The sequence below is a fragment of the Homarus americanus genome, unplaced genomic scaffold, assembly GCF_018991925.1.
Source record: "Homarus americanus isolate GMGI-L3 unplaced genomic scaffold, GMGI_Hamer_2.0 scaffold30108, whole genome shotgun sequence".
NCBI lineage: Eukaryota > Metazoa > Arthropoda > Malacostraca > Decapoda > Nephropidae > Homarus > Homarus americanus.
In genome coordinates, this window is record NW_024748109.1 from 13,048,523 (window position 1) to 13,076,450 (window position 27,928).

The 27,928-nt window shown below is 41.2% G+C and overlaps 1 protein-coding gene across 1 annotated transcript; it reads right to left on the reverse strand.

Moving 5' to 3' along the window:
- LOC121880180 (uncharacterized protein DDB_G0285291-like) lies at positions 1 to 27,928 on the reverse strand. Its single transcript, XM_042387308.1, has 4 exons — positions 27,848 to 27,928; positions 6,863 to 6,920; positions 6,202 to 6,284; positions 1 to 195 (listed from the first exon to the last, which is right to left on the reverse strand). The coding sequence occupies exons 1-4, from the start codon at positions 27,926 to 27,928 to the stop codon at positions 1 to 3; spliced, it is 417 nt and encodes a 138-aa protein (XP_042243242.1).

Below are 27,928 nucleotides of genomic sequence, written 5' to 3' on the forward strand. Positions count from 1 at the left end.
TTAATGAATTTTCTTGTCGATCTCTTCCTGCAGCTGCTGTAGTTGTTGCTTCTGTTCTTCTATCTGTTCCTGCAGTTGTTCCTGAATTTTCACTTGCAGCTGCACCTTTTCATGTTTCTGCTCTTCTCGTTGTTCTTCCAGTTGCTCTCGCAACCTTGTTTGTTGCTCCTTCTGTTCTTCTCTTTGTGATTGTAGCTGTTCTTGCAACCATGTTTGTTGCGCCTTCTGTTCTTCTCATTATTGCAATAGCTGTTTCTGTTCCTCTCGTTGTAATTCAAAGAATTGCATCAAATCAGCCTTGGAAATCTCCCTTGCTAGCCTGGCATCTGGTCTGGACACCGTCATCTTCCATCTTGCCTAATATTTCACTGCTAGGCTATCCCACTCCTGACACCAGTGTTAGGACCCTCCTTCTGGCTTACCCAGCTTCCACCACCGGTTACATAAGAACATAAGAATGGAGGAAACTGCAGCGGGCCTATTGGCCCATACTGGGCAGTCCCGTTTACACCCAACCCCTATTGCTCATATAAGCATCCAACCTATGTTTGAAGCTATTCAGCGTATTCGAGTTAATGATGATATTTGGTAACTTGTTCCATTCATCCACTACTCTGTTTCCAAACCAGTGTTTACCTATTTCCCACCTCAATCTAAATTTGTCTAATTTAAAACCATTGTTGCGAGTTCGCTCCTGGTTGAATAGTTTAGTACCTTTGTAATGTCCCCTTGTTTAGCCCTGCCTTCCACTTGTACACCTCTATCAGGTCGCCCCTCGCTCTACGTCTCTCGAGGAGTGCAAATTAAGATGCTTTAACCTGTCTCTATACTCAAGGTTCCTAATGCCGGATTAGTCTTGTCATTCTCCTCTGAATTCTTTCCAAGGATTCTATATCCATTCTGTAATACGGTGACCAGAACTGAACTGCGTAATCCAGGTGTGGTCTCACAAGAGCAAGATACAGTTTTAGGATGACCTCGCTAGTCTTGTAACTAACACTCCTTTGTATGAACCCAAGTACTTTATTAGCCTTGTTACGAGCAAAAACACATTGTTTACTTGGCTTAAGGTTCCTACTTATCATTACTCCTAAATCTCTCTCGCAGTCGGATTTCTCTATGGCATCGTTGTTCATCTGGTATCTGGTTTCCCTGTTTACATCTCCTATACTGAGTACTTTACATTTGTCAACGTTGAATTTCATATGCCATTTTTCAGACCATTCGAAAAATTTGTTCAGATCTTCCTGTAGTTTTGCTGAGTTTGCTAGTGGCCAGGTCGTATATATGTATGTAAGTAAATCACTGTAGGTGCGCGTGATCTAGGTATATGCTGATAACCACAAGGAAAGAAAGAAAACACAGAAGCGCTTGGGAACTTTGTGTTTTTCTTCTTTCGTTGTAGATTTATTTTATATATATATATATATATATATATATATATATATATATATATATATATATATATATATATATATATATATATATATATATATATATATATATACAAATAAATCACTGTAGGTGCGTTGATCCAGGTATGTGCTGATAACCACAAGGAAAAAGAAAACACAGAAGTTCCCAAGCGCTTTGTGTAATTCACATCTTCAGGGGTGAGTACAGAGTAAGAAGAAGTACAAAACAGGATACATATATACAGAGGAGGGTAGGATCAAGTCCACAGTGGTCAGGTATAGGTAATAGCCCTTCTAATCTTTACAAAGCACTGCAGCAGTAGGTAGTCAGGTCAGAGGGTAAGCTGACCCTAACCTGAAGATATGAATTACACAGGCGCAGAACTTCGTGTTTTCTTTTTCCTTGTTTATCAGCATATATATATATATATATATATATATATATATATATATATATATATATATATATATATATACATATATATATATATATATATATATATATATATATATATATATATATATATATATATATATATATATATATATATATATATATATATATATATATATATATATAAATCACGGAAAATGGAAACAGTGCCCGTTGTTTCCATTTTCCGTGTCAAGATTCTATCCACGTTTTCACTGTGGATTTATTTTTTTTTTTTTTTTTTTTTTTTTTTTTTTTTTATATATATATATATATATATATATATATATATATATATATATATATATATATATATATATATATATATATATATACGCAGAGGGTCAGCGTAGATGGTGTTAAATCTGAGTGGGGTCGTGTAACCAGTGGGGTTCCCCAGCGGTCAGTACTAGGCCCACTCTTGTTCATAATCTACATAAACGATCTAGATACTGGGATCAGCAGTGACATAAGCAAGTTTGCGGATGACACCAAAATAGGGCGGCAGAGAAATTCAGGGCAGGATGCAAATGAATTACAGGAGGATCTAAATAAACTGCAGGGGTGGTCTGAAAATGGCAAATAATTCAACACCAGCAAGTGCAGCGTACTTAATATTGGAGAACAAATACGTAATATGTATACAGCCTTAACAACATCAACCTAGAGAAGTCGACTTGTGAAAGAGACCTGGGTACACTTATAGCCGGACCTACGGCCTACAAAACAATTACGTTAATGTTCGAAATAAGGCAAACATAGGATTGATGGTTGTCGGCAGCTGTGAACCTGACAGATGACACGGACCTGATAACGAGATCTGATATTGCCGAGTTCCACGACAATTTAAATAGTAAGTTACTTAATGCACAAAGGCAGAACATACCATATAAAAAACTCAGATCAGACAACAATGACCCTAAATGGATAAATAATTATTTAAAGAACATCATTGGCCAAAGGAAGGCTATAGGTAGAAGGATAAATCGTGGCGAAATTCACCTCCGGGACTATTATTGGGTATTGGCGAGTAGGGTTAAAACCGAGATAAGGAAAGCAAAGAGGAATAATGAGGTAAGGATAGCAAGGAGGCGAAGACAAACCCCAAAGGATTCTACCAAATGTATCAAACTAAAACACGAGAAAAGATTCGACCAATACGGTCAGACTCAGGCGAGCTCACTGATAACGACGGAGAAATGAGCAATAATTTGAATAAATATTTTTCAACAGTTTTCACCACCGAAAGTTTATACATGATACCTGAGGCACCGACTCTATTCAGAGAAGAAAACAAATTAAGTGAGATAGTAGTGACTAGTAACGATGTTACTAAGCAAATAGACAAATTAAAGCCTAATAAGTCACCTGGTTCCGATGAGATATTTGCCAGAGTATTAAAGGAATGTAAGGAAGAGCTTAGTATGCCCTTAGCAAAGTTGTTTAACATGTCATTAAAAACAGGTGTAGTACCAGAATCCTGGAGGATAGCGAATGTAATACCGATTTTCAAGAAGGGGGATAGATCACTATCCTCTAACTACCGCCTAATCAGTCTAACATCAATAGTAGGCAAAATACTGGAAGCAATGATTTCAAACTCTATTCGAAATCACCTGGAGAAGCACCGATTGATCAATGATTCCCAGCATGGCTTCACAAGCGGACGTTCTTGCCTAACTAATCTATTAACATTCTTTTCATCAGTTTTCGAATCGGTGGATGAGGGGCACAATTATGATGTGGTATATCTGGACTTTAGTAAAGCCTTCGACAGAGTCCCCCACGAAAGACTAATTAGAAAGGTAGAAGCTCATGGCATCAAAGGTGACATCCTTAAATGGATTAGGGTGTGGTTACAGGACAGGAAACAGCGAGTGAGCATTAACGGCACTAAGTCCCATTGGAGCAACGTCACAAGTGGAGTTCCCCAAGGCTCAGTACTTGACCATTATTATTTATTATAAACATAAACGACATAGATATCGGCATAGACAGCAACATAAGTAAATTTGTTGATGACACTAAAATAGGACGTGTAATTAAATCTGACGAGGACTCCGCAAAACTACAGGAAGATCTAAACAAATTTTTCGAATGGTCTGAAAAATGGCAGATGAAATTCAACGTGGACAAATGTAAAGTACTCAGTATAGGAGATGTAAACAGGGAAACCAGGTACCAGATGAACAACGATGCTATAGAGAAATCCGACTGCGAGAGAGATTTAGGAGTAATGATAAGTAGGAACCTGCTTTCAAGTAAACAATGTTTTTTTAAGCCAGAATAAGGCTAATAAAGTACGGTTCATACAAAGGAGTGTTAGTTACAAGACTAAAGGAGGCTATCCTAAAGCTGTATCTTATTTCTGTAGGAGACCACACCCGGATTACGCAGTCTGCCCTGGTCACCGTATTACAGAATGGATATAACCTGGGAAAGAATCTTAAGGAGAATGACAAGACTAATCCGGCATTAGGGTCCTTGAGACAGAGATAGGTTAAAGCATCTTTAATTTGCACTCCCTTGAGAGACGTAGAGCGAGGGCGACCTGATAGAGGTGTATAAGTGGAAGGCAGGGCTAAACAAAGAGGACATTACAAAGGTACTCAAACTATCCAACCAGGAGCGAACTCGTAACAATGGTTTTAAATTAGACAAATTTAGATTTAGGCGTGAAATAGGTAAACACTGGTTTGGAAACAGAGTAGTGGATGAATGGAACAAGTTACCAAATATCATCATTAACTCGAATACGCTGAATTGCTTCAAACATAGGTTGGATGCTCGTATGAGCAATAGGGGTTGGGTGTAAACGGGACTGGCCAGTATGGGCCAATAGGCCTGCTGCAGTTTCCTCCATTCTTATGTTCTTATGATCTAGAAGTGTAAGTAATAAGAGTGCAGAGGTCTTATTGCAACTATATCTTGCGCTAGTCAGGCCGCACCTCGATTATGCGGTTCAGTTCCGGTGCCCTTATTATAGAATGGATATTAATTCACTAGAGTCTGTGCAGCGAAGAATGACGAAAATGATTCCGGGACTTATAAACCTTCCGTATCAGGATAGGTTAAAGAAACTTAACTTGCATTCCCTAGAAAGACGAAGAGTGCGGGGAGATATGATAGAAGTATTCAAGTGGGTGAAAGGAATCAATAAAGGTGATATAGATACAGTTCTTATAATATCCGAGCAGGATAGGACTCGGAACAACGGATTTAAGTTGGATAAGTTTAGGTTTAGGAGGGAGATAGGAAGGAACTGGTCTACAAATAGGGTGGTGGACGAGTAGAACAAGCTTAGCAACTTTGTAGTAGGTGCTGGAACGCTGGAAAGTTTCAAAAGGAGGCTGGATATATTCATGGATGATAGAGAGTGGTAGTAACTCTCGACAGGAGCTGCCATGCACGTTGCACAGGCCAGCCGGCCTATTGCAGACTCCTTATTTTCTTATGTTCTTATATATATATATATATATATATATATATATATATATATATATATATATATATATATATATATATATATATATATTTATTTATTTCATGTAGATCCACAATGAAAACGTGGATAAGATAAATCTTGATAAAATCACACGGGAAAAGGGAAACAACGGAGCACCTTAGCTTTCGTCTTTATTCAAAACATCTTCAGAGGCAACTGGATTACATGGACAGAGAGAGGCTTAAATATACAGGGTGACCTTATTAAACATGAGGTCAGGTCATAATGATCTCATCCACTAATCCCCACAGCAACACATACGTAGAGGAGCTTAAGAGAAGGGGGCGACGTGACAAGTCAGGTCAGGTCAAAAATATGGGACCCATTAAGGTTTTCAAAGCATTTTTAACCTTGGGCCACTGACAAATAAATTTATGTAACATATTATCAGTTTTGAATTGACCATCACTAATGTTTATTGATTTTAATTCCTTAATCAAACTAGCTTCAACCAGAAGTCTTTCTGTGACACAAGATGATTTGAATACTTATAAGCTTTTTTCCCAAGCAATGGGATGATTATTATTCCTAACATGAACGAACAGGGCACTGCTTTCAGATGCTGTTCTGATATTGTACTTATATTGTTTGATTCTGAGCTGCAGTGTTTTTCCTGTCTGTCCTACATAATTACAATTACATTTGCTACATGGAATACAATAAACACTTCCATTTACATTCAAACTTGGGCTATTTCTTATTAACATATATATATATATATATATATATATCACTAGTGTCGTCGAATTGCCACTTGCTGTCCCACCAGTCTCCGGTGATTTCCCGGCGATCGGTATCAGTGTACAGACAACATTTAGGTAGATTTCCACCAGGTCACAGAAACACACTTGTGAACTGTAGTCATCTTTAATATTCACTAATTCTTCACAACACAGTTCACAGGGTAATGTCTTCACAAGTGGACTCTCACCTAGAATACACAGTCAGCACATTACCAGTGTACAATTCCTTAGTCTTTTCTCTTTTATATTGCTCACAACAATACCATCATACTTGCACAAAAATGATCTTCAGTTGTCTTACTAAGCTTGTATTTCGCACTCTGAGCAGAAACGGTCGACTGATTGACCAGGCTTGGTTTGTTTGAAGATTACTGGCCTCTTCGCCTTTCTGCTATTTCGGCCGAAGCTGTTTCCACCCCCCCCCCCCAATCGTTTTCTTTGGACTTCTTCCTTTTGTTCTTTTTGCTTTTCAATTTCCATTCCTCTTCTTGTTCTTGTTCTGGTATATACTCGAAAAAGTCTAAAAACGCTGAAAATTTTAATGTTACTGAATCTGGCTTTTTCGGCTTGTTTGTTTTTTCTTCGGTCTTGTTTAATTCTGGCTTCTTTTCTGTGGTCTCGTTGGGGTCTTAATTCTTCTTTTCTTCAGTCTTCACTGCAAAGAGAGCCTCCTTGTAGCTCAGTTTCTTCTTGCTTCGCAGCTTAGCCACCCTACACTCCACTTGGGACACTCCCGGTCGGAGAAGGAGTGAGGGCCACCACAAACTGCGCATTTCTTGGCGACCGCCGAGCACGTGGCGTGCTGGTGCCCGGGTGTCCCGCAACTGCAACATAAGAACATAAGAACATAAGAAAATAAGGAGTCTGCAATAGGCCGGTTGGCCTGTGCATGGCAGCTCCTGTCGAGAGTTACTGCCACTCTCTATCATCCATGAATCTATCTAGCCTCCTTTTGAAACTTTCCAGAGTTCCCGCACTTACTACAAAGTTGCTAAGCTTGTTCCACTCGTCCACCACCCTATTTGTGAACCAATTTCTTCCTATCTCCCTCCTAAACCTAAACTTATCCAACTTGAATCCGTTGCTCCGAGTCCTATCCTGCTCGGATATTATAAGAACTTTATCTATATCCCCTACCTCCCGAGCTCGACACTTCCCTGCCAGATGGCCATACCTCTGGCATTTTTAACACCTTGTTGGTCTTCTTTCATACGGTCTTACTGGGATGTTCTCCCATCCCAGCAATACGGTGTTTGGAAGATTCTTTGGGTAACCAACCAGTGCAGTTGCGCTGGTCAGCTTCCGTACTATTGAGAGCTGGTCTCCGATCAGCTCGGCCAGTTCTTCTTTTTCAAGGTGTTCTATCTCGGTGTGGGAGATGACTCTCAACACCAAGTTATCCTCTGTGTGAGCTTCCACTAGTATCTGGATCCCATGTTGGCTATTTGCTGGGCCTGTCCATTCTGCAAAGGTGACGATAAGGCCACCACTCACTGGTCTGCGGACGACCCTTGTCACCCCCCTGATTCCTAAGGAGTCAAAAAACTTCCTTAGGGCAAGGAGGTTTAGTTGCTTGCGCGAAAGGCATGTGACTGGATACAGTCTTGTGACCTTTGCCTGGTCACAGGTCAGCATCGTCAGGTTCACGTAGTACCTCGGGAACAGAGAAGATCTTGCCTCACCGAGGTGCAGTTCTCAGTCTACTGCATGCTGCTGATTATATACCTCATTAGACGACCCTAGAACACCGTAGCACAACCCAGACAGGTCTGGGAAGTTCTAGTACGTTCTACTCTGAACGAGGCTTACAATTGGAAGTAAATCAAAACAAAATTATGCAATACATTTTAGAAAATTCTTACATAGATAATACATCAATATTTACAAGAAAATGTCCCTACACTTGCCAAAATAACTGCTGCTTGGAATAGAAAATAATCAAAATACCTAGTTCACAAAAATTATAATGCCAAATTATGCCTCGGCAGAACAATAGTACTTGATTCTTCCATAAACAAAAAAATGACAATATAAATGAATGAAAACTCTTCTGTTTGCAAGCAACTATAACACTCATACTAAACAAATACATTACATTTCATTAAAAAAATAAACGAAAACGAAATATAAAAATAAGTTTTTAAATTACAAGTAAATAAAAAATAACAATAAAATATATATACAATCATTAATTAAAAAAATAAATGATACATAATCTCTAAGATGTAAATAAGAAAACCACGCAGTATTTAATTTATATTTGAATAAAAAATAAAACAAAATCGGTGTTTAATCTACAAATATACAAAATCAAGACATAAATATATAACGCACTTATAGAAAATAAAAGTATAATCGTGAATTTAACCCTTTGAGTTCTGATGGGTTAAACCATCGTCCTCAAAGGGTTAAATCATCGTCCTCAATGGGTTAAATCATCGTCCTCAAAGGGTTAAACCAACGTCCTCAAAGGGCTAAATCATCGTCCTCAAAGGGTTAAGCCATCGTCCTCAAAGGGTTAAATCATCGTCCTCAATGGGTTAAATCATCGTCCTCAAAGTTTAGTGAGGGGTTGTCAGACCACAGCTTACATCTCAGAAACTCCAGTCTGACCGGACATTAGCCGAGGGCAAAAGTATAGGGTAACTCTGCGGTTGACCAAGGATGGTAAATCAGCCTAGCTCCCCTCCCATGTGACATGTGGCCCCAACAAAACATGTAAGAAGGCACCAGCTGACCCTCTTCCGATATACAATAACCTACTCTCTGAACAAAGGCCGGACCTGACCTCACAATTAGCCAGGTCACTTGTAACCCTTGGAGCCCAACTCAAGGCCTCTCGTGTTACACGGCCCCACCTGACGACTTCTCCTTACATCTCAGAAACTCCAGTCTGACCCGACGTTTGGGAAGTCAAGTGTAGGGGAACTCTCACGGTTGCTCTCCCAATATACACACGGCCCCGCCTGATGACTTTCCCAGATAGTTCTGAAAAGGTCCAGGCCTGACCGCACATTTGCGGGGTCAAATGTAAGGAGACCCTTCGCCGCCCCCCCCGGCCAGCTGAACCTGACGGCTCGCTTCCCAATATATAGGACGTCCTGGTCCTCCCTCGAGGATTCGCAGAGAAGTAGTTGTCTTGTAACAAGGTGGCCAGCTACGACACCACCAGGCCTGCTCGAGCCGAAGTCAGAGGCCGGAGGCAAGTCGCCTCCGGTCAGGACCGAGACTTCCCTCCGGTGTCCCAGCTAAGCAGTCGCCCACCCGACACCAGTGTCCCCGCTAAGCAGTCGCCCTCCCGAGTGTCCCAGCTAAGCAGTCTCCCTGCTCTCCCTGCTAGGCCTCCCCTAGGTCACGTGAGTGTTTGTCAGAGCTTTCCATGGGATGAGTTACTTACGTGGGAAGTGTATTCATTTCATGTTCGTGTCCGAGAATCAGAGTGTCTAGTAACGTAATATGATGTCCTAGTAACGTAAACATAATGTCCTAGTAACTTCAATAGAAGGTGTTATTAATGTGTCCATGTCATGTTCGTAATTAATAAAGAGTTGTAACGAAGCAGTGTTTAAGAAGTCGCCTTTAAGAACGTAATAGATGTGTATTGACGTATAAGATACGATAAGTGTACGATAAGAGTAAATAACTATCACGGCCACGCTACCAAAATCTTCCTCTCTTTATACTCTTATACTATCAATATCCTACATATATTTAAATCTCTTTTCTTGTCTCATTTTGTCTCATTACAATGGCGGCAGCGTACTATGTGTAACCCACGCCTTCCTTGTCCCTTGTTATAGGTGACAGCGAACTATATGTAATTCACGCTCTCCTTGTCTCTTGTTATAGGTGACAGCGAACTATATATGTAATTCACGCCTCCCTCGCTTAGTTATTATAATGGTAGCAGCGAACTTAACGTAAACTCACGCCTTCCCTCGGTTAGCCATAACACCTGGCTCGTTTCATCCTTCATTTGTTTCAGTCTAAGTTTGTCTACAATTGTGTAATAAGTAATTCCCGTGTCGTAGCGTGAAAAGTGGCCTAGTGTGTCACCGCTACAGCTCAAGTAAGTGTCTCTCGTCGTGGTATGCGCGAATTTTTTTTTTCTAGAAATATGTTCAGTGCTTAACGTGATTTCTCAGTGTCCCCCGCGATCTGTGACATTCTCAGTAGCCCAAGAGCAGTTTGATTGTTGGTCAGTGTTGAACGTAGAAATTGTTTCAGTTATGAAAGCGGTGTCTGTACTAACTGTTATAACTTAACATGTCTTTTAACCTACATCCTCCTCCCTGTCCTAACCCTCACCTCACCCTCCGTACCCATCCGTTCCCGCCTCGCTCCGCCCTGCCCTGCCCTACCCCGCTCCGCCCCGCCCCGCCCCGCCCCGCAAAGCCCCGCCCCGCAAAGCCCCGGCCTGGCCCGATCAACCACGCCCCGGCTCCCCCCACCTCACCCGCCACGCCTCGCCCCACCCCGCCCCGCCCCGCGCCGCGCCGGCCTGGCCAGCCGCGCTCCGCAGCCGCGCCCCGCCTCGCCTCCCCTAGGTCGCTGTGACCACCAATCCCCATATGTTTTGTCCCGTGAGTTATGCTTTGAAATCGGTGGTTAGTGTTACTTAATATTGCGATAATTACAGAGCTTCACTCAGTGTGTTTTTATGCTAGTATGATTTGTAATGTTCTCTTTGACGCGTAGTGATAAATAATATTCAATGTAATGAGCAGAGCTTCACTCCCCGACCCAGCCTAATGAGAAAATTGTCGTGACGGAAATAATAGTTACCAAACATTGACGTAACTTATAAAGTAAATATTTGTTTCTTTTTGCGAATGCACTTCCAACTAATCCATCATCCCTTTAGGATTGTTTCTGTCAAATGTCACACACAGTACCGCCCCATGGCTAGCCGGAATCCGTCCACAGCACATATACGAAGAGAAGAAGCAGCGTGAGGAATGCAGCACCACCCCCGCCACGCACCACCCCACTTCTTTCAAGTCCTACCTGGTCTAGGATTAAGAAGAGTTTATATTTTTCTACTAGGAAGTTAAGGAGTGTGGAATGAAGTGCCACACAACGAACCCTGGTGAGCCCAGCCAGGGAGGGATTCACCACTGTGGAAGGTGTAAGACAGGACGGTCTTTGGTCTCGCCGACACTCACGTACGGAGGGCGAGGCCTGGTCCGCGGAACCTGCCTTACGAGTTATCTAAGGAGACGACAGCCCAAACAGTGGACCGGCTTTCATCCCAGCCGGAGAAGGGCCGTCGGCAGATGAACAGAAAATCGTCTGGAATATGTTGAAAACGAAGATGTATAAAGAAATACAGATGGAGCAGAAAAATTCATCTGGAATATGACGGAAAACGAAGAGGTATAAAGAAACGCAGATGAGCAGAAAAATCGTCTGGAATATGAAAATGCTCTAAACGTAGAGGAAGCGCAGGTGAACAGAAAAATCATCTGGAATATTATAGAAACCAGGAGGAAGTGAGAAGAAGTCAGATGTGGTGACACGACCTACAAAGTGCGGTATTGAAGAAGGAAAAACGTGCTATGTGAAGACAGAAGAGACGCTGTGCTGACATCAGAAGAAAGTCGACGATGAAAAGGTGGATAATCAGAAGGACCAATCGACTACCGTTGTTGTGCTGCCAGCATTCCTTATTTTCAGATACCAGCTGGATGGAGGACTTGAGCCATGCTGAACCCAACAAATGTACTGATGTTGTTGATGTTGCTGATGTGTAATAAAAAGATATAACACCCTAACATGTTAAGCAGGAGCATTTTGTATGAAGTATTTCATTCTCTGATTTTTGTTAACATGTACTACAAAGAATGTTTTTTAAAAAAGATTAGTCACTTTTTCTATGAGTTCATTTGATCAATGTTTTGCACTACGAAACACAATGTTGTAGCCATTTACTGACTGAGATGAATTATTATTTTGACACGGCCTGGTTTGGCAATGTAACACCTGATTTTGTTTGTAGAATGTGAGTTGCAAGTTTGCCTCGGACACTATGAAGGATCTTTAGATCACTCTATGTTCAATTACTGTGTATGTATTTTATTTTTTTCTCCTGTCATAGAAGCTTTAATCTTGGCGGGAGGTATAGTAAGCTTTGTCAGATCAAACTATGCCAGTAGAAAAACATACATCTCTAGGGTTATTATTTGTAAAATGTAAGGATGCATTATCGCCTCAGGGACTATATTAGATACTGCACATGATGTTACTGTCTACTTTAAATGTGTCATCAGTTCTCTGAGCATGTAAGCTTTGGTCTTGGCGGGAGGTGTAGTGATGGGTTGTCAGACCACAGCTTACATCGCGAGGAAAGCCAGACTTGACCCGACATTAGGGAGGTCAAAAGTATAGGGTATCTCTTGCCGCTGACCAGGGTTACAAATCAACTAGCTCCCCTCCCATGTGACATGTCACCACAACAGACATGTAAGAAGGCACCAGCCGACTCTCTTCCAATATACAATAACCTACTCTCTGAACAAAGGCCGGACCTGACCTCACATTAGCCAGGTCAAATGTAATCCTCGGAGCCCAACTCAAGGGGTCACAAATCAACCAGGGCCTGTCATGTCACACGGCCCCACCTGATGACTTCTCCAGAAAGTACGTCTTACATCTCAGAAACTCCAGTCTGACCCGACATTAGGGAGGTCAAGTGTAGGGGAACTCTCACGGTTGCTCTCCCAATATACACACGGCCCCACCTGATGACTTTCCCAGATAGTTTCTGAAAAGTCCAGACCTGACCTCACATTGGCCAGGTCAAATGTAAGGAGACCCTTCGCCGCCCCCCCCTCCCCCCCCCGGACCAGCTGAACCTGACGGCTCGCATCCCAATATATAGGACGTCCTAGTCCTCCCTCAGGGAATTTGGCAGAGTGAGAGAGAGAGACACACAGGGATCGGAGGAGGAGGTCCACCACAGCCGAGTCCCTCTCACGGGAGGAGAGTCTTGCAGGACTTCCCTCCCCGACTTCCCTCCGGTGTCCCAGCTAAGCAGTCGCCCTCCCGACACCAGTGTCCCTGCTAAGCAGTCGCCCTCCCGACACCAGTGTCCCAGCTAAGCAGTCGCCCTCCCGACACCAGTGTTCCAGCTAAGCAGTCTCCCTGCTAGGCCTTCCCTAGGTCACGTGAGTGTTTGTCAGAGCTTTCCACGGGATGAGTTACTTATGTGGGACGTGTATTCATTTCATGTTCGTGTCCGAGAGTCAAAGCGTCTAGTAACGTAATATGATGTCCTAGTAACGTAAATATAATGTCCTAGTAACTTCAATAGAAGGTGTTATTAATGTGTCCATGTCATGTTCGTAATTAATAAAGAGTTGTAACGAAGCAGTGTTTGAGAAGTCGCCTTTAAGAACGTAATATATGTGTATTGACGTGTAAGACACGACCAGTGTACGATAAGAGTAAATAACTATCACGGCCACGCTACCAAAGTCTTCCTCTCTTTATACTCTTATACTATCAATATTCTACCTATATGTAATCTTCTTCTTGTGAGTTTTGTCTCATTACAAAAGAGTTAAACCAACGTCCTCAAAGGGTTAAATCATCGTCCTCAAAGGGTTAAATCATCGTCCTCAAAGGGTTAAACCATCGTCATCAAAGGGTTAAATCATCGTCCTCAAAGGGTTAAATCATCGTTCTCAAAGGGTTAAACCAACGTCCTCAAAGGGTTAAGCCATCGTCCTCAAAGGGTTAAGCCATCGTCCTCAAAGGGTTAAATCATTGTACCCAAAGAGTTAGATCATCGTCCTCAACGGGTTAAACCATCGTTCTCTCAGGGTTAAATCATCGTCCTCAAAGGGTTAAACCATCGTCCTCAAAGGGTAAAACCATCGTCCTCAAAGGGTTAAGCCATCGTCCTCAAAGAGTTAAATCATCGTCCTCAAGTGGTTAAACCATCGTCCTCAAGTGGTTAAGCCATCGTCCTCAAAGGGTTAAACCATCGTCCTCAAAGTGTTAAATCATCGTCCTCAAAGAGTTAAACCATCGTCCTCAAAGAGTTAAACCATCGTCCTCAAAGGGTTAAATCATCGTCCTCAAGTGGTTAAACCATCGTCCTCAAGTGGTTAAGCCATCGTCCTCAAAGGGTTAAACCATCGTCCTCAAAGTGTTAAATCATCGTCCTCAAGTGGTTAAATCATCGTCCTCAAAGGGTTAAATCATCGTCCTCAAAGGGTTAAATCATCGCCCTCAAAGGGTTAAACCATCGTTCTCAAGGGATTAAACCATCCTCCTCAAGGGGTTAAAACATCGTCCTCAAGGGGTTAAATCATCGTTTAGGGGTTAAATCATCGTCCTCAAAGGGTTAAATCATCGTCCTCAAAGGGTTAAAAAAATAGATAATATTTGAACGATAAAAATACTGTACATATATAACCTTCATATTCGGACCAAAGGGAAACTGTAATTGCAAACATACCAAATTTCACCGTTAAATTACAACAATATATTCTCTTTGTTTTATTTCAACTACCCCCTCCCCACACACAAAATAAATTATTACATAAATAAAAAAGTGTTTGGGCGAGGATGCCGCCAATGGCCCTAATTTGTGGAAGAAATTGTTTCCTGCACATGGTCTAGTATGGATTCCTGTGAAATTTCATCTTAGTATGTATAGAGATGAAAAAGTTATGCTCTGGACTGGGTTTTGACCTTTGGCCTTCAGAAGTGACCTTTAAAATTTAGTGTTGGTAGAGTCCAGGATGATAAAAACACAAATAATATTTCATCAACATCTCTCTGTTGAATCAAGAGTCATCCTAGACCAGGGTCTGCAACCTTTATACACTAGTCGGCCACTTATGGTGCAAGTCCTCAGCGATCTGCCGCAGGTGTACTAAGCCAACATAAGTCAGCGCTGCGTTTCACAGAATTGAATGTAAAATCAGAAATTTGTGAAAACAACACTGATATTTAAGACTAAACATAGCTTTCATGTTCAGCATAAACATATTCTGCATTAAAATGATAGCACTAGTCACTAACCTAGTTAAATATTCAGTAAAAAAATTTGAGAAACAACATTTAGCAATATAAAATATGGAAATATGAAGCGGTCTTCGAGCAGTACAAAATAATGGTTTAATAACAGATTCGCTCCCGAAATACAGGCATACAGGAAAATTGCTTTATAAAGTAGTATTATGATATCCTGCAGTACACAATATAATAACCTCCCCCCACCAAAAATAATAAATAAATTATATAATGTTAATATAAATGAAAAAAAAGCCCTCTATGTGTTATATTCAGGTAAAATAAAGTTTGCTTTTTGCTTAGGAAAATAAGGGCTTCAGATCCAAATACAATACACAGAACAATGCCAAAACTAATATGAGGGTTGAGCCTCGATGTGATTTGCAATTTCAGAAAAAGTTGATTCAACGTGTTACAGCAGCCTTCACAAGTCTTGTGGTGTGAATGCTGGTGAGCTTAGAACGGTACTTGTTGATTTACCTGGTTTTTATTTACACCCAAAATATAAGGAATAATAACAGTTTTACCGGTCACATATCCCGGAAATTAGACATAGTTTGGTCTTTGATGTGACTCTGACCTGTATCACAGACACTTTATTATTTAGTGATGATATCGGCACACACACATGTATCACCATGAATACAAGCGTCACACCTCAAACAACATTTTGACTTTCGACTTCCTTGTGGTCTTGCCTTCTAACATAGACTTGAATTTGATAATTAGTTTATAGTCTTGACACGGGTCATTATGAAGTCTTGTTAATAAAGTGTATTTGTATTCGATTCAAGTTATTCTTCGGATAATTTTGTACTTAAGACACTCTCAGCTGTAATCTTGATATTTATGAAGCCCATAACATATGTGTTTTTGTCTGTATGTGATTATTAAACCGAAACTGTACGTGACGAATGGACAGAGGAACACACTATATGCACTCTTGTGGAGGCATAAAAAAAAATTTGAATTCTTATGCATCAAAATACTAGTATAAATTATCTCGTGTAATTAACATGCCAAGACGTTAATTAGAGGGAAGCAAGACGAACATCAGGTGTGGCTTCTGATTACCTAATCCGGACACCAGTCAGTAATGGAACAGTGGGGGAGGGAGGAAGGACTGCGCGCCCTCCGCCTCCCTGTTATATTACTGTACCTTCCTCCCTTCTTCTTTCCCCCTCTCATTACTGTCTTCCTACGGCCTGCCACCCCGATTGTCCTGGGAGGCCTCCTCCACCCACAATAGCGGTCCCACTCAGTGATGCCAACGCGGCCGGATCGCCTCCACCACCTGAAGTCAGCAGGCACAGTGACTCTCCTTCGTTAGCCAACGCAGGTCAGGTTAAAGCCTGCCAAGTAAGTGTACCAGTGAACAATGGCGGTGATAGTGTCAGTGGAGCTTCTGAAGAGAGCTGGTGCCTCCTTTCATAATGATGCAAACATGAGAATGAGTAGCCAGAGCGAGACCGATAGTGATGGGGAGAATGAGCCCCAGACTGCCAGCGTGGTTTCTTTAATAACCCCAGGTTTGAAAACTGTCCATAACCCTGTACTTCTTCCAATATTTTCGGAGGAGGAACTCGCGGGACTAATGAAGGAACCTGTGTATAAAAATCCTTCTGGAATAAGGACCGTGAGGCGCATTATCAAGAACTCCGGGGGTGATGAATTTGAAACGGTTAACTTATTGGTCAGGTTGATCTATGAAGCCAACGCGCGACTCTCTACACTCAGTTCAAGGTGAAACGAGTAACACGAACGCTTGAGGTTCATTCCATGGAACATCCGGAGCGGTAACCGCAGAATTAATGACCTACAATGGTTTGTTAAAGTTTTTAACATAAATGTAATTGGTTTACAAGAACCTTACACGTCCAGCACCCAGAAGAAAGCTGCACCCAGGATAGCTGGGTTTACAGCATACAATAGTGGAGCAGGAAGTGGCCTGCTCACTTTTGTAAAGAATGGTCTGGTCTTTAAATGGATCAAACTCTCAATGATGAAAGTGTTCACTATCAGCAATTTACAGCAAAGACAGCAAGCAGTCAATTTTCGCTGTATAACATCTATGTTCGGCGTAATGAGCTGCGAGCGGACGTGTTACCAAAGCCATCAGGTAACAATGCTATGCTGTGTATGGGTGACTTTAACTCTCGTTTCATTGTCCTCGGTGATGCCCTGTGTAACTCTAATGGGAGGGTGTTTGTGAATTACACCAATAATCATAATATCACTGTATACGACGCAGAGAAAGTGACACATCTGATGGGGGGCAGATTTGATTATGTGATTGGGTATAACCCAGTAGACAGTAATGTCAAGGCTAAGGTCATCTCAGACCACCTAGTCAGTGATCATCATGCAATATTTACTGAATACACTGTTGCTGATGTCAAGTGTGAACCCCATCCTAAGCTCAGAATTAACATCCCAGATAATCTTAAATTGCACTTCAAGGCCTACATCCACAGATGGTATGCTGGATATACACCTGGGTCAGTGGATGAATTTTGCTGTGATCTAATAAATGTCATTACCACCAGGGCCGGATTCAGGAGTGGGCAAAGTGGGCAGCTGCCCAGGGGCCTCCACAATCTGGGGGCCTCCACATATTACAATATTTTATTTATTTGTTTATTCATTTTGATTATTTTTATTTTCATTCTTTAAAATTCATGTTTATCTATCACTTATGTGTGTGTGTGTGTGTGTGTGTTGGGAATTTGTACACTATCAATAAATATACAGTTAATTAAAAAATTCTCAATGTTCTAATATCCTCAATATGACTGCATATGGCTTCAAAATTCTCCAAAGAAGTGTTGATATTTCAAAATTTTCCCGGGGTGCTTCCAGCGCCCCCCGTAACTCCCAGATGTTTAGGCTCGCTTCACTAGCCACCCCACCCTCTTGGGTAGTTATAATGAGGGGGGCCTCCACAAAGAGGCTGCCCATGGGTCTCCACAGGTCTAAATCAGGCACTGATTACCACATATAATACCACCTGGGTTAAGTCAAGGAGGAAGGGGACAGCACTAAACCACCTCTGTGGACACATGACCCCATCCTCACCAAAGAAGGAGAGAAGGTAGAACAGCTTGCCAACACTTCTAAGCAAAATAAAACTAGTGATAACCTCCTGGCATTCTTCAAAGCTAACAGAGCATTTCGTGAACTCAAAGGTCAGGTGAAAATACCTATTGGGAACAATTCTTAGAGGGGATTAATAGAACAACCACTCAAGCAGAAGTGTGGAACAAAATTTGAGCCATTACCAAGTCACCCACCCCAGACCAACTTCATCACAGCCCTGCAGAATATGCTGACATGCAATTAGACCAATGGACTAGTGTGTCACAAATCACTTCCCTGCCTCCTGACATACAGCAATATCTTAAAACCACACACATTAATAGGGGGTTTCAATATTGAAATAGCCTGTTCCTCACAAGACCTTTCCGACCAGTTTCCTATAACGCACCACGAACTAACAACAGCACTAATACAAGGTGAATCATCCTCCCCTTGTGAGGATGGCATAACCTATAACACCCTCAGATTGTTAAATGAGGTCCCTAACCATCCACTGCTTGACCTGTATCAAATGAGCCTCACACAGGGTATTCTGCCTAAGAAATGGACTCAAGGAAACATAGTACCAATCCTTAAAGCTAAATCGCCAAACTTCAGGCCCGTTTCACTCACTTCCTGTATGTATAAAGTCCTTGAAAGAGTTGTTCTCAACCATCTCATGTTTCAAGTCAGAGACAAACTGGCCCCTAATCTGGGTAGGTTCATGCCCAGGCACAGCACACAGACATGCTTTGCAGAATATCTTGTTCACTCAAAAGATATGACACAAACAGCCTTCTTAGACCTTAAATAAGCCTTTTATGTACCTAATAGACACATTATACTTGAATAACTAGCTAATTTTGGCATCCAAGGTAACCTCCTGACATGGATAAAGGGTTATTTGTCCAACAGGTATGCCAGTGTTCTGTTTAGGGGAGTCAAAAGTGCCAGAATGAGATCATTTGAGGTTGGCACTACTCAGGGAGGAGTGTTAAGTCCTATGCTCTTTAATATACTGATGCACAAGCTTATTGCTGACATTCCAGTTCAGCCAAATGAGGCTGTAATATGCTATGCTGATGATATCTGCATTATGACACAGACCAAGCTCAGGCTCCAAGCCTTGCTGGATGTATTTGCTCAGAGGACTGTGGAATGTGGTCTCATAATATCTGTTAACAAGACGAGGGTCCTCAATCCTCGTCCTGCTCACCCTCTGCCTCTTGACTATAACATTAACAGCATGCCCTTGGAACTATGTAGCTCCTATAAATATCTTGGAATTTGTGTGAATGATGCAAAATTTGTCGGCAACCTTCGTGCCAAACTAATGCAGGGCATTAAACCCCTCAGAACCCTTGTTGGCAAGGGCTATGGAAATAACATCACCTATGCTCGTACTTTCTATCTTCTCTCTATTCGTTCTGTAGTTGACTATCTTGCTCTCCATCTTGTGACTATTCCGCCTAAACAACTCAACAGCCTTGAGGGAGTGCAAAATGAAGCCATGCTTATCATTCTAGGATGACCAAAATCAACCAGAATTGTAAACATGAGGAAAGAGCTCGGGCTGCCCTCCCTATCTGAGAGGATAGCTCTACTTAATACCATGTTTTGTGTCAAAGATTTGAAGAACAATGGTCCCCAAACTACAGTTCATACCGAGTTGATGTTCTATCTAAGTAATCCCGACTATCTCGCTAACCTTCCACAAAAGACTCTCTTTGGGGCGTGGCTTCATAAAAATGTTGCAGATCTCTTGAAACTAATTGTCCCAATCACCGCAGACGAACCCATTAATGCCGTTCCTCCTTGGCTGTATATATCAGTTCCTATTAAATACACTCCTGTTGGTAGTAAGCAAATGTTAAACACCGATGTGACGAGATGTGTCACACTAGAAACAATTAACAGACACAAAGTATTAAATCAAGTGAATGTTATGCTTTTACTGATGATTCTGTGCAGATAACACAGGTAGAACAGGCTGTGCAATTGTAACATATAAAAAAAAGAAATGATAGTGTCAAACAAGCAAAGGCTGAACAGCTGGGCCAGCACAACACAAACTGAACTAACTGGAATCTACTGAGCTACAGACTACCTTAAAGAAAATGGAGGTGGGGTGAAATTCTGTGACTCGCAAAGTCCTTTGAAATCAATGAACAGCCCGTCAGGTTCTATGTCTAAAGTTGTATGTGATATTAAAATAAATGTGATAACTGCCAATGAGAACAACTCTCGTGTCGAATTTGTGTGGATTCCGTCCCATGTTGGAATTAGGTATCATGACCGTGCTGATAAACTGGCCAATGAGGCATGTTATTAAGAAAATGTTGACCGTGACCTTGGCCTGTCCAATGCTGTACTTAAAAACATTCAAGTCAGAATCATGAACTCTGATCTAGAAGAACTGAGAAATGCAGAGAGAATTGACAGTTGTAGCAATAGTAAATATGACAAATTTTTTGACAAGAGGTACCGGTATGGCCAGCATAAGGACAGAACCAGACAATGTGATGTAGTCGTGGCCAGAATTAGGCTAGAGGATACAGACACATCTGGCAAGTTAGTAACGCTGTACCCATACCGGAACACTCAGCATGTTAACTTTGTGATAAACCTTTAAAGCATACACTTGAACACTATATTATTGAATGTGACACTGCCAAAGACTTCAGGCCACCTGGCTTACTGTATCATGAACTTTGTAATTACTACATTGAATCGAGGGTGCTTGAGGACATTCTTGCTGTTTATCCCAAATTGCTAGCCCACAATGATTAGTCTTCAATTAGAATATGATGTCCAATGTATATGAACCACTGTCTTACAGCAGTGAACAGTAACATCACCCACAACCCACATGAATCTGACCTATATATACTGTTAATGAATATGATGTATTTCTTTGTGTATGAACCTCTGTCCTTCGTGGCAGTGAGAAGTGATACCACCCTCAGGGTCAAGACCTGACTGAATTACTCAGAATAGGCAAACTGTACTCCAAGCTTTGTCAATAAATGTGTTAAGCTAAAAAATTCATACTATCAATAACTATTCCTCTCTTCCTTCTCCCTTTCATTTCCTTTCTCATTTTCCTCTTCCCTCCTACTACCATAACTGCATCTCTCTTCTTTCGCCCTTTCCTTTCTCATTCTGCTCTTCTTCCTATTAACCATAACTATACCTCTCTTCCTTCTTCCTTCCTTTCCCCACTCTCCTCTTCCTCCTACTGCCATTACTACTACTTTTCGAAGGGGAAATAGGATAATTTGCCCACCCTGTACTTTTCAGCAATCTCTCTTCTTCCTTCTTCTCCACCTGCTATTATTACTTCTTATATGTTCTACTATTCCTAACACAACTAGGAGGAATAGTAGCATTGTTGTGTGTTACTGTATTATTACTGAACTGCTATTAATGGTCAACACTACGACGATTAAACCACTAAAACCCAATCAAAATTCTTATTCATGGATACTCTTACCGCCCCTCCTCCTCCTTCTCTTCTCCCCCTCCTCCTCCTCCTCCTCCTCCTCTTCTTCTTCTCCATCCTTCTCCTCGTCGTCGTCCTCCTTTTCTCCACCCTTCTTCTCCTCTCCCCCCGCTCTTCCTCCTCTTCACTCTCCCTTCACTTCTCCTGCTTCTCTTCCTCTACTCTTCCTCCTTTCACTCTTACCCCACTCCTCCTCCCCCTCCACTGCATTAAGACAAAAAGGTTATTAAAACAAATAAAATGCAGAAAATTCATGATCATTGCATACTGTGTGGAGGAAATTCTGTTGACACTTCAACCTGACACTTCAAAGGAGAAAGCAGTTGTATTTAGTTGAACTGTTTCAGTGTAGCACATTATTATTAATATGATTACATATTAATCTTGAGAAAAAATCAGTAAAGTTATTCTTGTATATTGATTTTTATTACCAAATGACTTAAATTTGGGAGTATCATGAGCCCTAAATATGGAATACAGTACTTGTAATACTGCCCTCCTTGATTTATGAATCTGACGACGTGCCTGGTGGGGAAGAGGAGGAGGACCACCATACGTCTTGGCTTCTTCTAGCTTATTGACTTATCCACTTAATTACGACTTTACACAGAAACATGAAACACATCCATACACAAAACATGAAGGTAGTGGAAATAGAGTGAAAGCATGGAATTGAGAGAGAGAGAGAGAGAGAGAGAGAGAGAGAGAGAGAGAGAGAGAGAGAGATACGAGGGGGTGGATCAGGAAAGAGTGTGTTGGTACATTATGTAAGAACATAAGAACATAAGAAAATAAGGAGTCTGCAATAGGCCGGTTGGCCTGTGCATGGCAGCTCCTGTCGAGAGTTACTACCACTCTCTATCATCCATGAATCTATCTAGCCTCCTTTTGAAAATTTACAGAGTTCCCGCACTTACTACAAAGTTGCTAAGCTTGTTCCACTCGTCCACCACCCTATTTGTGAACCAGTTTCTTCCTATCTCCCTCCTAAACCTAAACTTATCCAACTTGAATCCGTTGCTCCAAGTCCTATCCTGCTCGGATATTATAAGAACTTTATCTACAGTATATCCCCTTTATTGATTCCTTTCACCCACTTAAATACTTCTATCATATCTCCCCGCACTCTTCGTCTTTCTAGGGAATGCAAGTTAAGTTTCTTTAACCTATCCTGATATGGAAGGTTTATAAGTCCCGGAATCATTTTTGTCATTCTTCGCTGCACCGACTCTAGTGAATTTATATCCATTCTATAATAGGGGCACCAGAACTGAACCGCATAATCGAGGTGCGGCCTGACTAGAGCAAGATATAGTTGCAATAAGACCTCTGCACTCTCGTTACTTACACTTCTAAATATAAAACCTAATACTCTGTTTGCCTTATTTCGAACATTAACGCACTGTTTTCTAGGCCGTAGGTCCGGGCTTACAAGTACCCCTAGGTCTCTTTCACAAGTCGACTTCTCTAGGTTGATGTTGTTAAGGCTGTATACATTATAAGTATTTGTTCTTCCAATATTAAGTACGCTGCACTTGCTGGTGTTGAATTTCATTTGCCATTTTTCAGACCACCCCTGCAGTTTATTTAGATCCTCCTGTAATGCATTTGCATCCTGCCCTGAATTAATTTGCCGCCCTATTTTGGTGTCATCCGCAAACTTGCTTATGTCACTGCTGATCCCAGTATCTAAATCGTTTATGTAGATTATGAACAAGAGTGGGCCTGGTACTGACCCCTGGGGAACCCCACTGGTTACACGGCACCACTCAGATTTAACACCATTTACGCTGACCCTCTGCGTTCTATAGGTGAGCCATGATTTTATCTAATTTAAAACTTTCCCCTCGATACCATGAGCCTTAATTTTTCTCAGAAGCCTCTGATGCGGTACTCTGTCAAATGCTTTGCTAAAGTCTGAGTAAATAACATCATAATTTTCGTCATTATCTACTACCTCGAAGACTTTCCTAAAAAACGTTAGCAGATTTGTTAGACAAGATTTTCCCTTTGTAAACCCATGTTGAGAGTCGTAGATTAATTTGCTTTTCTCTAGATGCGATCGGATGCTATCTGCTATAATTGATTCAAGAAATTTCCCCACTACTGACGTCAAACTGATCAGCCGGTAATTTGACGCTGATGCTCTGTCTCCCTTTTTGAATATGGGTACTACATTCGCCTGTTTCCACAACTCTGGCACAACTCCAGTGTCTAATGATTTTGTAAATAAGTTTACGAGGGGTCCGCTAATCTGTTCCCTACACTCTTTTAAGACTCGAGGAAAAGTTTCATCCGGCCCTGGGGATTTTGTGTTCTTTAGTTTATTTATCTTCTTAAGAACATCCTCTTTTCTGATAGTGATATTCTTTAATTTCTCTTCTTCCTTTCCCTTAAATATCAGTTCCACCTCCGGAATTTCATCGCAAATTACTTCTGTGAAAACTGATAAGAAGTAGCTGTTCAATGCTTTGCTTATTTCTTCACTGCCATTTATCAATTCTCCCCTCCCTGACTTTAAAGGCCCAAGTTTGTCCTTGACCTTTGTCCTATATACCTGGAAAAATCCCTTGGGATTCGCCTTGGATTCTCTTGCTATTTTGATTTCATAGTCTCTCTTTGCTTTCCTTACATTTTTCTTAACAGTCCTAGATAGTTCATTATACCTGTTTCTGAGCTGCTCCTCCCCCCCCTTTAATTTCTTATATATTCCTTTATTTATTCCTATGTCATGTTTAAGTTTTCTGGTCATCCACCTTGGCTCATTCTTATTTGACCTAATTTTTCTGTGTGGTATATTTTGTTCTTGTGCTTTATGTAGTATACTAGTGAATATATTATAGTCATGATCAATTGTTGTGTCATCTATGACCTCACCCCTTCCTACTGGGAACTGACGTAACTGTTCCCAGGTGACCTCACCTAGGTACCTTCTTAACCCCTGATAATCCGCCAACCGAAAGTTTGGGACTCTGACCATATTGACATGTGGATATCGGTCATGCTGCTGGTGGATGATGCTCGGTTATAATTAAGAACGACAGATGCAAATTTTAACCTCTTTTAAGTACGCTGTCTTAGCCCTTTGATTACGTCGTCTTCAAGGAGTTAAGGATCTGCAGAGGAAGATCACACTGCAGAAACTGCTACTGAAGTTAAAGAGACTACTTCTCTTCACCACCATTACTTTCCCTTCACCACCACTACTTTCCCTTCACCATCACTACTTTCACTTCACCACCACTACTTTCCCTTCATAATTTTTCCCTTCACCATCACTATTCCCCTTCACGACCACTGCTTTTCCTTCACCATCACTACTTTCACTTCACCACCACTACTTTCCCTTCATAATTTTTCCCTTCACCATCGCTAGTTTCCCTTCACCACCACTACTTTCCCTTCACCATCACTACTTTCCCTTCATAATTCTTCCCTTCACCATCACTATTTCCCTTCACGACCACTGCTTTCCCTTTATCACCACTACTTTCCCTTCACCACCACTAATTTCCCTTCAAGCACCATTACTTTCTCTTCAAGCACCATTACTTTCTCTTCACTACCATCACTTTCCCTTCACCACCACCACTACTTCCCCTTCACCATCGCTAGTTTCCCTTCACCATCACTACTTTCCCTTCACCGTCATCACTTTCCCTTCACCACAATTACTTTCCCTTTATCATCATCATTTTTCCTTCACCATCACCACTTTCCCCTTACCACCATTACTTTCCCTTCACCATCATCACTTACCCTTCACCATCACTTTCCCCTCACCACCATTACTTTCCCTTCACCATCCCTACTTTCCATTCACCATTCCCACTTTCCCTTCACCAATCCCACTTTCTCTTCACTATCCCCAATTTTCCTTCACCATTACCACTTTCCCTTCACCATCCCCAATTTCCATTCACCATCATCACTATCCCTTCACCCCTTCCTTCATCACCCCCAACCCTCCACCACCATAACCACAATCCCCTACCCAAACCCTCCACCACCACCCCCTTGTACCACCACCATCACCATAACAACAACAACAACAATCTCCTACCCCCAACCCTCCACCACCACCATCGCCAATATCAACTGTGAATGAATCAGTCAAATCCGTTAATAAATCGCCAGAGTTAATCCCCGTCAATCGCCGTCGAGTAGATAACGAGATGGAGTGAGATTAAACGAGATAAGTGTGGGATTTATGACAGCAAAACTCACACTCAGATTCTTTTTCTGAGGCGACGTTATGACAAGCTGGTAACTAATAAAGTAGAGGAGTAACGGAGACCATGCAGTTATCACCTCGGTTATTTAATAAAGGTTGGCGACCACGGCCCTCCACCCCCACACGCCTTTACCAATCTCTCCTGGACCCAGTCTTTACTGTCACTCATCTATCACAGCCTCTGCCTCCACCTGCCTCTTTTACCCTCAACTTTACTCATTAATATTTCTACTCTAATTGTAGGGCCAAAGTATCTCATTTTTATCATTTGAAAATTTTAATTATTTCTCCCGTTGCTTTCACCATCTTTATAATTTCTTGAATTGTTTTTCTATAGTATTCAAAATATTTAGTATTTTTTGTGGCTTCATATTTCAAAGGCCTGTAGCCTCATGCAAGTACCAATGTTTTTCACCCGTAGAAAGGTATATTTCAGTAGCTTTTTTAACAGGTTTCAAAGATTGTCAATTTACTGTACAGTTTCGGTAAGAATGCCGAAAACTTTTGTTCGTTCTACTGAAGATGGAAACACTAAGGTACAACACAGCGGCGTTTATGGGCAACACAGATACAACGTGGACGACGACGCCTCAGTCAATAAGTACACGTATATATCCTTGGTAAGCAGGGTTGACCCATTTTTTTTTCTTTTCTTTTGACGGGGATTAGCCCACCCGGGCACAGGTCACTGACCCACATCAGAAACTGGAGGGCGAAAATATAATAATAATAACAATAATAATAATAATAATACAAATAATAATAATAATAATAATAATAATAATAATAATAATAATAATAATAATAATAATAATAATAATAATAATAATAATAATAATAATAATAATAATAATAATAATAATAATAATAATAATAATAATAATAATAATAATGTTAACCATAAATAAATACGAAAATTAAAAAAATAAATAAAAAAAGAGTTAGAAACGATATACTGTACAGTATGTATGTTGTGTTGTCAAAGTCAGAGAAACAATTGAGACCCTGCACTTATGTAAATGAGGCAGAAAGTCATATCAGCAGCCTGGGGCTTGGTCACAATATTTGTGATGCCATATGGCAGCAGGGTCTACCGTTTCGACAACACATTATGCTTCCAATATCTTCCCAGGCGGTTGCACCTCACTGTTTGATAACTGTCTGCTACCTACTACCTACACCTTTTTAAGTCAATTACAATTACAAATATAAATACTTGCCTGAATTTTTAATCACAATTACAATTTCATTTCAAATGTTCAATTACATTGCAATTACAATTTTAAAATCAAAAGTTCAATTATAATTACAAGTTTCTACATGATGGCTCACCCTTTGAAAAGAAAACCGTCATGCTTCTAGTAATAAGGGCTAAAACCGTATTGATGAATATGTTTCACTTAAAACTAGTGTGAAAAAAGCAGACATAGGCTATCAAGATTCCAGTGCAGTCCGTGTATACTGCAAGTTACACATAATATTTACAAGGCTTTGAGTTTTTCAAATAATTCACCATTACATTTTATTATTAACAATGACTGGAGAGAAGCGACACGAAGTTGGGCCCTGTTGGCTGTGCAATAATTTCCAGCAATGCTGAAAACTCGCTCGGATGGAGCAGATGTTGCAGTACACACCATCAGCTCCCTTGTCAGGTCTTCAGTAGAGCATTGGATTACTTGAACATGGGATAGTTACTTCTTCCACATATTGTTTCACCAACAGAAACACTGTGCTTCCCTCTGATGCTCGTTGATTTTGTGGCCTAGTTGAAGACGGTGGTATGAAGGAGAAAAGTCTGGGTCTTTTTGATTCAGGTAATCCTTATGCTAGATCACCTTTGTCATTTTTTCCTCCGTTGACCCCTCCTGAACTGCCTCTGATTCTTCCAACCTTTCCTTGATATCAATCAGTACCTGGTCCTTCTGCTCCTGTGACGACAGCCAGTCCAGTTTGAACCTCGGATCAAGAAGAGCCGCTGCTCGAACTTCTCTCAT